The sequence below is a fragment of the Aplidium turbinatum genome, chromosome 11 (genome assembly GCF_918807975.1).
Source record: "Aplidium turbinatum chromosome 11, kaAplTurb1.1, whole genome shotgun sequence".
NCBI lineage: Eukaryota > Metazoa > Chordata > Ascidiacea > Aplousobranchia > Polyclinidae > Aplidium > Aplidium turbinatum.
The window spans coordinates 24196305-24210182 of NC_137482.1; the positions used below are offsets into that span (position 1 = coordinate 24196305).

Consider the following 13878-nt stretch of genomic DNA (forward strand, 5'->3'; position numbering starts at 1 on the left):
TTTTGACTTTATTGTCAATTTTGACTTTATTTTGACCTATAAACTTCTTAGAAATAGTCCCCTAGGTGCTAAAAAATAACTTTATTCTTGGATAGACGAGGTCCTTAAAAAATTTTGACTTTATTGACTTTTGCGGGCCCTAGTGATCACCCATGTATTGAGAACGAGAGATCAGAGACAGAAAGCGAAAAATCCATGATCGGCTTCGCGGAACGTTGAAGATACTTTATTTCAAGAGCTTTATGCCTCTGAAAAGAGCGATGTTGGTGCAGTGAACCCAGGGATACCAAAACAGTACGGGATGCGCAACTACGCCCCTAGTGATCATTTTTGACGCCAACTGACGGTGCGGTACACTCACACATGGCAGTGATGAGTGATCAGTGATGGCACATTTGCACAGTACTCAGCACTCAGCACTAGCAGTCAGTGACCACAGGAAATCAATAGTCTACGGTTATCGGTGATTAACCTGATCTGTGGGCTACTGTATACAGTCGCGCTCAAAAGTTTAAGACCACCTGTCAAAATTTTGGATTCTTACAATAATCTATGGAAATCATTTTAAATGTTATGTCATATTGGGTTTTATGCCATTGCTGCAGTGTTATGTAACAGAGCCTTCTGTTTAAGCCATTATAAATGAGCTATTTCTTTCAGAAATAAAAAATTTAAACTCTTTTTCAAGATTTTTTGCTAAAAAAATGAGCAAAAAAAAAAGCTTTTCAGCTGTGGAGAGGTCAAAAATTGTTATATTGAAGGAAGAAGGGTACTCAGAAAGAAAAATATCCGAAAGACTAAAGTTCAGCAAGACAGCAGTCCATCAGCCAATAGTTAAATTTAAAAAATTTGGAAGTTTAGTGGACTTGAAAAAGAGTGGTAGACCCAGGGTTACCAGTCCAAGAGATGACCATGTGATGAGGAGGATGGTAGTGCGCTCACCCACGTGCTTTGAGGCCAAATTCATTGCTAAGACGGCGTTTTATGGTAGATGTACTTATATTTGTACCTTTACACAACAAAGCCGATCTAATTTTTTTACTGGAACACGTGGGTGAGCGCACTACCATCCTCCTCATCACATGGTCATCTCTTGGACTGGTAACCCTGGGTCTACCACCCTTTTTCAAGTCCACTAAACTTCCAAATTTTTTAAATTCAACTATTGCCTGATGGACTGCTGTCTTGCTGAACTTTAGTCTTTCGGATATTTTTCTTTCTGAGTACCCTTCTTCCTTTAACATAGCAATTTTTGACCTCTCCACAGCTGAAAAGCTCCTTTTTTTGCCCATTTGTTTCAGCAAAAAATCTTGAAAAAGAGTTTAAATTTTTTATTTCTGAAAGAAATAGCTCATTCATAATGGCTTAAACAGAAGGCTCTGTTACATAACACTGCAATAATGGCATAAAACCCAATATGACATAACATTGAAAATGATTTCAATAGATAATTGTATGAATCCAAAAGTTTGACAGGTGGTCTTAAACTTTTGAGCGCGACTGTATTTTAGTTAAATTGTAAGGCCAATTTACAGAGACATTGCAGCCCGTGAGTAGAAATATATTTTAATGTTACAATTGGTTTATAACTAAGGGTGTTCACTGTGTGGTTAGTGTTAAAATCAGTATTATTCAAGAAGGAGTAGATTACCTGACTCTAACTGACTATTTTATGCATGAAGCCTAACCCTTTCTAAAAGTTACTGATAAGTGGCACATGAAAACAGATGTGTAGTGGTGTCAGGCCTAACTGTCCAATTTTGCAAAGAGACATTGAGGTTAATCTGGTATTAAAAAATGATTGCCTACTGTATTTTAATCATTATGTAATACTGTAGGCCTATATACTATAGCCTAACTAACCAAATATAGAGCTTTGCAAAAGGGTGCAACCTATTTCGTCCCTTGAACACTTCGTACCCCGATTTCAGAGGACGAAATCAGAGTACGAATTGTTCAGGGACGAAATAGGTTGCATTCTTTGCAAAACACATTTATGTTATGTGCTGTAGAATAGAAATTATTAATGCTATTTATTAACCAAAACATACAATTTTGCAACATTACAATTTTGCTTACCCTATTGTACGGTACGGTAACTCCCTAAAACAGTAATTCTGTTTATTTATAGCTTTTCTACTTGTACAATATTACAGTTCAAGGTGAAATTCTGCTCCAGTATTATAAGATTTTTTATGCAATATGGGATACTATTGTTGTGCTCCAGGGTGCAAAGTTGGTAATCGTGCGTTTAAAAGAACTGGGGAAAAAGTTTCAATGTTTCGATTTCCAGCAGATCCTGAATTGCGTAAGGCTTGGATTAGAGCTATATCCAGGGAAAATTTAACTGTGACACCACACACAAGAATTTGTGGTAAGCATTTCTACGGAGATGATTTTGAAACAACATCAATCGATAGCCACTTAGATCGCCAACAACGCAGAGAGTCTGCGAAACTTAATCAGTCACGGTTGAAGCCATCAGCTGTGCCTCGCATTTTTGCTGGCCTGCCTCACTATCTGACAAAACCGGCTCCAGTAAAGCGCTCAACTTCTGCTGCAACTGCCACAGAAAGACTGAAAAAAGACAAAGCTAAACTTCAAGATCAAAATGAAGAATTTCTGTTGCAAGACTCTTGTTGTGATTTGGGTTCTTTAAAAGATAAACTCAATGAAGTGGTTATTCCTTCTGGATATATCAAATTGTTAAAAGAATCTTCTTTGGAATTCCACTTTATAACATATAACAATGGCAGCCACATTTCTCCTCAGTTAATGGCATCTTTGGTGGTAGGGGAAACTTTAGATGTGCATGCATTTGTATGTTCTATTTCTGTGCCACAAGAAACATTTCAGCATCTGATGAGCTCCGATTCATTAAGCAAAGTATCAGAGCTTTGCAATATTCTGGCATTCTGCAAAAACCTTATAGAATCACCAAGTGGTAACAATAGTAAGACTTTTGCCAAGTCGGCTGTTGCAGCCCTTGAGCAATGCAAAGCAAACCTGGAAGAAAACGAAAGCCAAGATGAAGGTTTACCCCTAATTCAATTTGTGTCCGAGCAACTTCAGTTGTTGTACATAGATAAAAATGGCCGACGGTATTCACCCAGGTTACTAACCATGTCGTTTCTGTGGCAGCTCACTAGCAACTCACTATACAAAAAGCTTAGTGAGTTTTTTATACTGCCATCAGTCAGAAGACTTCAGCAAGTTTCGAGTGATTGTAATGTAGAGACTAAATCTATAGATTTGCAATACCTGAAGCAACGAACTGTCGACTTATCTGAAGGAGAAAAAATGGTAACCTTGCTTATTGATGAGGTATACACTGCACAAAGGGTTGAATATTGCAATGGCGCTTTCATTGGATTAACAGAGGAAGGCCAACGAGCGAAAACCGTGTTGACATTTATGGTGCAATCAGTATGTAAAAAATATAAAGATGTTGTGTGCCTGGTGCCAATTGAAAAGATAAGTACACAGCTGCTTCGAACCTTCTTTAACAAAGTGATGCAATCTCTAGATGAAATTTTCTTTGTTGTTGCTATATCTGTTGACAATCATGTGTGCAATAGGTAAGCTTATAATATGCTTGATGACAACTATCTATAGCAAATTTAATAGGATTACAGGGTGTTTCAAAAATTTAACACCATTAACCTTTAATATGTATTAAAATCAAGGTTGTGAAAAATCCTATGTTTATGGGTTTTTTTACAACAATGATTTCAATACATTTCAAAGGTAAATGGTGTCAGATTTTTTTAAACACCCTGTCACGTATTATATTTTAATCCTATTTCAATATTGTTTTTCACAACCCGTCCATAAAACAGAATTTTTAAAAATGTGAAAATAGAAGAAATGCTGTTCAGAATTGTTGTTAAACCTTGATTATCATTTTATAATAACATGCTAAAGCATTAGGCTATTGTTTTCACATTCAATCAAAGTCCAACCGGTTTTATGATATCTGAAAATTTTTTGCAAAAAAATTGGACTGCAAATGGTTAAAATGTAATAGTTTTTATACAAACAGTTTCTGCACTAAAGTCCCAATATGGATGTCACAATCAAGGTGCAAATGCCTCGCGATGGCTTGCTTTGTATCTTCAACGAATGTGCTATTTTCATTATGGAATTCTTGAGCGGTATGTTATTATCGGTCAATGACCAGTAGTAACCTCCAATTGTGAAGTCGTTGTTCTGCAACGTAATTCTAGATTATTCTGTATCTGGAACGTTCTGTTGTTTTCACAATTGCCAATATCGTTTGTCATGATGTCACAAGGTTGTTTACGAATGGACCTCTGATTACGAAATCGTTATTATGTAAGAATCTTCTTGCGAACGTGACCTTCTATAAGCTTCTGTTGTTTACCTTTTAAATGCTACGTGACCGAACGATGGTTCTTTATGATGTAACCTTCTCGAAGTTACTGGACTGAGCAGCCAACTATAAATAGTGGTGTAGTTTGTGTAATGTTTATTCTGAGATTCTGAGATTATTATTATGGTGATTGTTACGAGTTGATTATGAGAGTTGTGCTATGAGTTGTGAATTGGTATAGTTGATGCAGAAATTAGAGTTATTTGAGAAGCCGTTCGTTAAAGTTCTTCAAGAAGTCAGATTATCATTTCACTAGTAGAATTATTCGACATTTAATTGACTGCTTTTCGGTTGACCCATTAAAACTACGTCATTGAATCTTTCCAAGTCTTTTTCCTGGTAAGAGATAGAAAGAAATCGTGACATTCTGGGGGCTCGTCCGGGATAAACCGAAAAAAATTTAATCGAAAAACCGAAGAATACCGAAGATTTATTGAAAGAATAATAAATTAATGTCAAGATGGCGGATACTGTCAAACATGAGATGATTGAAGACTTAGGGAGCATGGCTGAACGAATGGGGCTGACTGGTAATGAGAAGTCTCAGTTTGTGATGGAAGAGTATCACAAGATAATGGACCAAAAAGCTCAGCGAGAAGCTGACGAAAGAGAAGATAGAAGAGCTGCTCGTGAAATAAGGAAAGCAGAACTTGAAGCTGAAGAAAAGCGAGCACAATTTGAAGCTGAAGCAGAGGAGAAGCGGGCGCAGCGCGAAGCTGAAGAAAAACAAGCTCAACGAGAAGCTGAAGCTGAAGAAAAACAAGCTCAGCGCGAAGCTGAAGAAAAACAAGCTCAACGAGAAGCTGAAGCTGAAGAAAAACAAGCTCAACGAGAAGCTGAAGAGAAACAAGCGCAGCGCGAAGTAGAAGCTGAAGAAAGAAGAGCGCAATATGAATTGGAAAAGTTAAAACTTGAATTAGAAAGACAAAAGCTGGACATTGGTGAGCGATCTAATTCTAGTAATGATAATGCTCGAGATGTTATTGTGGCGCAAGTTAGACGTCCAGATTTGCCATCATTTGTTGAAGAAAAAGATGAGTTGGATAGTTATCTGTTAAGATTTGAAAGATATGCTACAATAGCCAAATTGGAGAAGTCGACGTGGGCTACCCAGCTAAGCATGTTATTATCGGGACAAGCTCTTGATGTATATTCAAGACTTTCGCAAGAAGAAGCCATGAACTACGACAGATTGAAGTTAGCTCTGTTAAAGCGATACAATTTTACCGAGCATGGATACCGTCAAAGATTCCGTGAGGCAAAGCCTGAACGACACGAAAGTCCAGGTCAATTTATTGAACGTTTGAGAAACCTTTTGTTAAAATGGTTTGAACTTTCGGGGGCCGAACAATCATTGGACGGATTGGCAAACCTTATAGTTAAGGAACAATTCACAGATTCATGTTCAAAAGATCTGTCTGTTTATTTAATGGAGAGAAGTCCAAAGAATCTAGAAGAAATAGCCAGTGTGGCAGAACAGTACTTAGTTGCTCATGATGAAAAGTTGTCGACTGAAGAAACGTTGTCATGCGATAATGACGAAGAGCAAACAAATAATTTTAAAGGAGGTGCGGTTCCAAGAGAAGTACGTTGTTTTAATTGTAATGGCTTAGGTCATAAATCTGTTAACTGCCGGAAGAAGACTAACAGAAATCATCAGGAATCGAGGAAGTGGTGCAATCGTTGCAATAGGCAAGGACACGAAGCGAAGGAATGCAAGGACAAGTCGTTCTCCCGATCCAATCAGTCTGGAAAAGATAAAGACACAGAGGACGTTTATCGATGCGGTTGTGCATTAATGATTCCTGAACCCACGCTTGACGAGGAGAATCCGGATGAAGATGTTTGCGGAAAAATAATACCTGAAGATCACCTGCCAGTAGTGGATGGAAAAGTTGGAGACAAAAAGGTAAAAGTTTTACGTGATTCTGGTTCTACTGGTATAATAGTGAGGAGAGATTTGGTTAAAGACAGTCAATTAACGGGAAAAACTGGCCATGTGACAAAAATAGATACCACTTCAATCCAAGGACCGTTAGCGATGATATCTATCGAAACTCCGTATTGTAGTGGGACTGTGAAAGCGTTATGTTTACAAAACTCTTTAGTTGATCTGATAATCGGAAATGTTTTTGAGAGAGATTCTGAAGTTACTTGTTATTCTTGTGGCAAGAATGGTCACTTTGCTCGAGATTGTTCTGCAGATAATCAGCAACGATCTCACGATGACGGATATTACGAGCGCGAAGAACCGAGGAGAAGAGGCAGGCGACGACCATTTGGAGTTTGCTATAGATGCGGTAGACGCGGACACTTCGCCAGGGAGTGCGTTGCTGACGGCGGACATTCGGAAAATAGACGTTGCCGTGACAACCACTGCTACCGATGTGGGGAGATTGGACACATAGCCAGGAGCTGCCCTTTTGATGAAAAGGCTTGCTACAACTGTCATAAAGAAGGTCATCTCGCCAAGGACTGTCCGGAGAGGAGATGTTTCCGATGTAGGAAGATGGGTCATCTCGCTCGCCGATGCACTGAAGATGTTGAGGACGTTGGAGACTTTCGCAGAAAACGTGACTATTGTTTTGAGAAAAGCTATCGTTGGTAGATCATGCAACGATAGACTTATGAGAACTGATTATTGAGTAATTAATTGTTTTATGGTGTGTTTTGTATTGATTGTGTTGTTATATTGTTTGCAACAATATTCTAAGGGGGGGCGTATGTCACAATCAAGGTGCAAATGCCTCGCGATGGCTTGCTTTGTATCTTCAACGAATGTGCTATTTTCATTATGGAATTCTTGAGCGGTATGTTATTATCGGTCAATGACCAGTAGTAACCTCCAATTGTGAAGTCGTTGTTCTGCAACGTAATTCTAGATTATTCTGTATCTGGAACGTTCTGTTGTTTTCACAATTGCCAATATCGTTTGTCATGATGTCACAAGGTTGTTTACGAATGGACCTCTGATTACGAAATCGTTATTATGTAAGAATCTTCTTGCGAACGTGACCTTCTATAAGCTTCTGTTGTTTACCTTTTAAATGCTACGTGACCGAACGATGGTTCTTTATGATGTAACCTTCTCGAAGTTACTGGACTGAGCAGCCAACTATAAATAGTGGTGTAGTTTGTGTAATGTTTATTCTGAGATTCTGAGATTATTATTATGGTGATTGTTACGAGTTGATTATGAGAGTTGTGCTATGAGTTGTGAATTGGTATAGTTGATGCAGAAATTAGAGTTATTTGAGAAGCCGTTCGTTAAAGTTCTTCAAGAAGTCAGATTATCATTTCACTAGTAGAATTATTCGACATTTAATTGACTGCTTTTCGGTTGACCCATTAAAACTACGTCATTGAATCTTTCCAAGTCTTTTTCCTGGTAAGAGATAGAAAGAAATCGTGACAATGGAGAAAAGTTACAAGTTTATTGCAAACTGTTTTTCGCCAGTTTTTTTTTTTGGCTGACAAAACTGAAACAACCTCGATTGAAAGAAGTGGTGTCACGTTTTTTGAAACATCTTGTCTATTGAATGAAACTGGTTTAATATTACATGCTAAAATTTATGTGTGATTTATAATGGGTTATGCATTTTCAGGAAGTTGTTTATGGATTTATGTGGAAGCAATAAGCTCTCAAACAGCATTGCACACCCTTCAAGGAATGGAGAGCGTTTATTTCTCTTGTTTGACTTCACCCACAACTTTAAAAACATTTTTAACAATTTTGTGAATAAGAAGCGATTCCACATTCCTCATATTTCTGGTGCTGAACATATTTTGGGAGAGCAATGCACAGCTGAATTTGCACATATAAAGCGCTTGTACACTCTTGAAGAGCATAAACCTCTGAAAGTAGCATTTGCACTGAAGAAGGCATCACTTAACCCAAGCAATATTGCCCGCACCTCACCTCTACACGCTTTAAGTAAGTACAGTAGCTTTTGTAAGCAGGGCTCAAATGAAGATCCTCCCCGGTCCTTTGGAGTGATGATGATCGCCCCTACAAAGGTTGACTCAAACTTAACTTCCCTCTCCCCCAGAAAATGGTCACGGGATCTTCAGTTGATCCTTCAACCCTATGCAGGCTACATTTTCACATTATTTAGTCATCTAACTTGTTTTAGTTTATATAAGAAAATTACATTATATATTTATTGTATCATAAAACAATGAAAACTATTAATACTACAAAAAGTGCTCAATGCCAAGCAAAAAGGCAAAGCAGAGCGAATTAAATCAAATATAGTTATTATTATTTGAAGCCTTTACAAATTGTTTCACCTATCGGATCATCAGAAGGTCTTATTCAAATAGATTCTATTTGAATAAGACCTTCTGATGATCCGATAGGTGAAACAATTTGTAAAGGCTTCAAATAATAATAACTATATTTGATTTATTGTATCATATATATATAATCCAGAAATTGATTGCAGCAGTTGCAATTCATATATATATATAATTTTGGTTTTTCACTTGCAGGTGTGTTTAGTGAATCCACCGTAAATGGACTTCTTATGTATGCTGACACCAATCTGGGCTTTAAGGAAACTGCCAAATTTCTCCAATTCATCTGCAATGTTTGGAAGGTGATGTCTGTCAAAACACCATTCAAAGGTATATTTTCCAAGTGTGATTAATATTTTTAAATATAGCCAGTCGTTACGGCACGTCGGCACAGGTTACTAGTTTTCTCTGGGCATATTTTCTGTACAGTTTATGCACAACTTTTTAGAAAGCTGCACAAAGATTTTTTGCAATTGAAGTAAAACATTTGGATTTTTTCCTAGAATTTTATTACTTTTTTGTACAAATGACCTAGTTGTTACTTACAGAGTAAGTTTAGAAGCTCATTGAAAAATCAATCTGATTATGTTTTGAATTTTGAGACTAAAAGATGCAAAAATGCACACGGCCTTGCACTTGGTATACAGGGAACCTTTACTTTAGAACTCTAACCAGCCTTCACTATTTTTAACAACTTTTATATATATATTTCAGGCATGGCAAAAAATGATGAGATGTGCATGCCAATGAAGTTCACTTCAACGGAAGAAGAAAAACCTGCAAATTTACGCTTTCTTAAGTCAGCAAAGGATATTTTAGTGAAATGGCAGCAATCCGGCACTTCTGGGCTTACAGACCAAACATTCCTAGCATGCATTCAAACCATGTCTGCAATGCCTGAACTTGCTCAATACTTGCACGACAAGATTGGATTGAAGTATGTGTTACCGGGAAAATTTACCTCTGATCCAATCGAAGGCCGTTTCGGGTGGTACCGCCACTCCGCCAGGTTAGTGGAGGAAACTTTTTTATGTCCATAAAGCAACTGCTTGAGGCAGAAAAGAAAATACGCAAGTTGAGTTTGCTTCAACAACATGGCATACTGGCTGCATCCAAATTATGTTCGCTTGACTCTATTTCTCTGGGAAGCGGAAAGCTTATTAATGCAGACAGCTCCATTGTTTCTTGGCTCGAAAGGTTTTTCTCAGAGGTAACACTTGATGATTTGTCGGAGACAGATGCAAATGTGGCATATTTTGTGAGTGGCTACATTGCAAGAAGTATATCCCGAAGACGACGGTGTTCGCCCTGTAAAGTTCTGTTGGTAAAAAGTGATGACTGCCCAGCCCCAACATGTGAATCTGAAGAGCATGTGAAATTGTTTGAAATTGCCAATCGAGGTGGTCTGTCTGTCCCAACAGAATTTTGTTTTTCTGCAACAACATTGGCTGTTCACTATTACAGTGCAGTGATATCTGATTATAATGCAAAAGAGAAGTTGTGGACTGCACCAAACCAGCGCTCCGTGTTTATACGAGCCCTGAAAAAGATAGTGGAGGCGTCGAACGTTTACAGAGGTGCATTCAAACAGATGTGTTCTGCAGGCCACTCAAATTTCGAACTTATTCTTCAAACAGCATTTAATTGTTTTGCTAAAAATGAGTTGAAACGTTTTAATGCACCTGGACGTGAGGAACCAGAGAAAACGGCCCGGAAAGTACGAAAACTTACCAGTGGCAGTGGTACAAAAACTGCATCATGACTTACATTAATTAGAAATTTAGGAAAGCCACGGACCCTTTAGCCCCCCTGCTACGTCTATGGTTATTTTACCGGTACTAGTTGTAATGTATTGGAACCGCACCGTTGCACTCTTAATTTTGTGTGGGAATTCGCCCTTGCCAGTGTCCCGCGTTTTGCTTTACGCGCTTTTCATGAGAGCAAGTCTTTTAGGCGCAGACAGTTAGGCGCCAGTCAAATAGGCGCGCACACTGTGGTCTGTGGCGTCTGGATATTTAGGTGCGGAGCACTGTGGCGCCCGTTCATTTAGGTGCTATTCCTAGTAAAGTCTGCAGATTGTATCAGCTTGGCATGTAGGGCAATGCTTTTCACACAAAATGTTGTATTGAACAGAAAAACATAATGTTTTTTAATGCGCGTGTTCGGCACTTATTTGTTGTTAGTCCAGGTTTGCGGCGGCGAAAGCTTTATCAATAAATTATTCAAGTTTGCGAACATAACTGAGTTCACTTTTAGTGAGTCAAATAATAACTACCGGTACACTAAACATCAGTAAAAAATATACCGTAGTCTATATTCAAGCGGGTGGTAGGCTTGAGTGAAGAGTAGCCTAACTTAGTTTTCCATCAAAACCCCGACTAGGTTTAATAACGAGCAAAGTCGCACCATTATGCTTGCAACTTGTAGGCAGGGTTCATAATGCTCTATGGAAATGTATTATTATTCATGTTGTAAAGCGTTGTCTCATACGTAGCCTACTCGCAATACGACCAGTCGACCAATCCATCCCGAGTAAAAGTAATTGCGAAAGATAACAGATTAAGTAAAGTTCCATCTGGCTGCAACCTGTGTTCAGGATGCATTGCAAATGTCCTGTGGAGATGTGCTAACACCAAGAGTAGTAGAGCGTTGTCTGGCACCTCATCTCCACACGCGCATTAACAAAACAACATATGTTTCTAACCAATGTAACATTATATGTGAAAAGCATTGCCCTACATGCCAAGCTGATACAATCTGCAAACTTTACTAGGAATAGCACCTAAATGAACGGGCGCCACAGTGCTCCGCACCTAAATATCCAGACGCCTAACTGTCTGCGCCTAAAAGACGTGGACCCCTTTTCATGACGTCATAATTGGTCGCCTTTAGGCTTTCTTGACAGTGTTGTGCTATTTCTTCTTACATTCTGACATTTATTACATTATTACAATTATAAGTTCAATCGACTTAGTGTCGGAGTCATGTTGTAGTTGTCGAAGTCTGTGCAACATTACATGGTGTCAGAGATGGATTCGATGCAAGCAACAAAGTCAGAGATGAATTTCCAACAAGGAAATGTTGCAGATAATTTTAAAAAGTGGAGGCAGATGGTCGAGTTAACGTTCAAATTTGCGAATTTTTGTGATAGTAGGAAAACTAATCACCGAACGTCTAGGCCATTATACCCGCAGTCAAATCTAGAAGAATGCAGCTACTTGTTGCTGCTGATGAAAACGCTATTGCTGATGAAAGCGTTGCTGCTGATAAAAATGTTATTGCTGATAAAAGCGTTGCTGCTGATGAAAACGTTATTGCTGAATGCTGATGAAAACGTTGCTGTAGATGATTTTAACGACGAGCCCAATGTGCCATGTAAAAATAATATGCCAGCACCGTGTACTACCCGTTCTGGCCGGATAGTGAAGCCGCCTGATAGATATGGTGTTTGTGTAACTTGAATCGTTTTGTATGTATAGTGATACGTGGAGATTTCGTGTTGTGCATCATGCATACAATGTAGACTTGTGCTGTTATCGGAGTTTGCACAACGAGAGTATACGAACTATAAGTTTAATGCTTGCTGTTCACTTTGAGTCACTGGAAAATTGTGTAGTAAACGTGACATCGTTATTGCATCTGCAGTTAATAGTGTACTCCACTCCATAATTTTAATCTGTTTGTGTATCGATAGATAGTTCCTTTCTTTCTTCAGACAAAGGGGAATGTAATGTATTGGAACCGCACCGTTGCACTCATAATTGTGTGTGGGAATTCGCCCTTACCAGTGTCTCGCATTTTACTTTGCGCGCTTTTCATGACGTCATAATTGGTCGCCTTTAGGCTTCCTTGACAGTGTTGCACCATTCTTTTTACATTCTGACATTTATTACGTTATTATAATTATAAGTTCAATCGACTTAGTGTCGGAGTCATGTTGTAGTTGTCGAAGTCTGTGTAACATTACACTAGCAAGCTCCTACTTATTCCTTGTTGTTTGCAATTAATTTTGACAAAGTACTTGAAAAGATAGAAATCGTTTGAATTTGCATAACGTTAGAAATAACTAATTTATTTGGTCGATATGCGTTGTATTTAATGTGCTGGCGTTATTTTATCATAGAACTTTACATATTTCTTGATTTTACAATTGTTTTTTAACAACGTAACTGAAGATGCAAGTCGTTTACACATGCGAAACGTTGGAAATAAAACAGAGAAGATGTCAGTCACTTGTATATTGCAAAACGTTAATCATCATTGTGCTTATATGGTAACTGCAGGCTTTGCAAATAGCTTAGAAAAGCAATGGCTTTTATTGCGACAACGTCGTACCTTCAGTTGGCGCCTCGTATTTGTAGTTTCGCATCCCTGAGTGAACCTGGTTAAAAGATTTATACATGCTAAACTATCACAGCACGTTAGGAACAGTGATACCTTTCCGAGTAAACGTTTTCAATTTATTTTTGAAATACAACACACCAATACCAACCAGCGCTGCTGTGGAACGCATGTTTTCACTTGGAAATGACAATAGCCTAGGCTATGCGTCCCAAACGCAGCAAATTGTCAGACAAACGTTTTGCAATGCTTGCTTTTTCTGTAAGGAAATAACTAATAGGCTAAGCAGCTAATTACAATACAGTCTCAAAACATAATATCTGCTCTTTATTTTTAGCTATTGTTAGCCTAAACTTGGTTGAAATATTTCCGTTTTATGAGACGCTGGCAAAAAATAGCGCTAGAAATTAGCGCTGACGCCGTCAATTTCTTTAAGAGCTTACGCAGTACTTTACGCCGTAAAGTTTTTAGGCAATTCGCGCTGACGCCGTCAATTTATTTCAATGACGCGTACAACACTGCCGGCCAGTAATAAGGCCCACCCCCTGGATCTCCGTTGTTACAAATCTTTAAACAAAATTAGAAGATCTGATTGCTGCTATGGTGAATTGAGACTAACTGGTAAAGTTTCACAGCCTAAAGTTGAGAACTTTTTGAGTTACGGAAAGTTGAAGTTTGGGTGGACTGAAATTGAGTGGTTTTATTAATTTTCACATATTTTAGACTGTTCTACTGTTAACAAACCGCTTTGATTTCCGTTTTTTTTGCATTTTATGTGAAAGATATGTGCATGCTGATGCAGTAAAACCAATAAATTTGAAATTTTTTTCTAATTAAAGCAAGACTGA

The 13878-nt window shown here is 38.2% G+C and overlaps 2 protein-coding genes across 2 annotated transcripts; both read left to right on the forward strand.

The window, feature by feature from the left end:
- Window positions 1–1964: 1964 nt before the first annotated feature.
- LOC145780344 (uncharacterized) lies at window positions 1965–7805 on the forward strand. The gene is made up of 3 exons (XM_082592045.1): window positions 1965–3578; window positions 4043–4081; window positions 7787–7805. The coding sequence occupies exons 1-3, from the start codon at window positions 2203–2205 to the stop codon at window positions 7803–7805; spliced, it is 1434 nt and encodes a 477-aa protein (XP_082448171.1). The 5' UTR covers window positions 1965–2202.
- A 132-nt stretch (window positions 7806–7937) lies between these two features.
- LOC145779880 (uncharacterized) lies at window positions 7938–11663 on the forward strand. Its single transcript, XM_082591551.1, has 3 exons — window positions 7938–8327; window positions 8885–9019; window positions 9404–11663. Exons 1-3 carry the CDS (start codon window positions 8009–8011, stop codon window positions 9727–9729), a joined length of 780 nt encoding a protein of 259 aa, XP_082447677.1. The 5' UTR covers window positions 7938–8008; the 3' UTR covers window positions 9730–11663.
- The last annotated feature ends 2215 nt before the right edge of the window (window positions 11664–13878 follow it).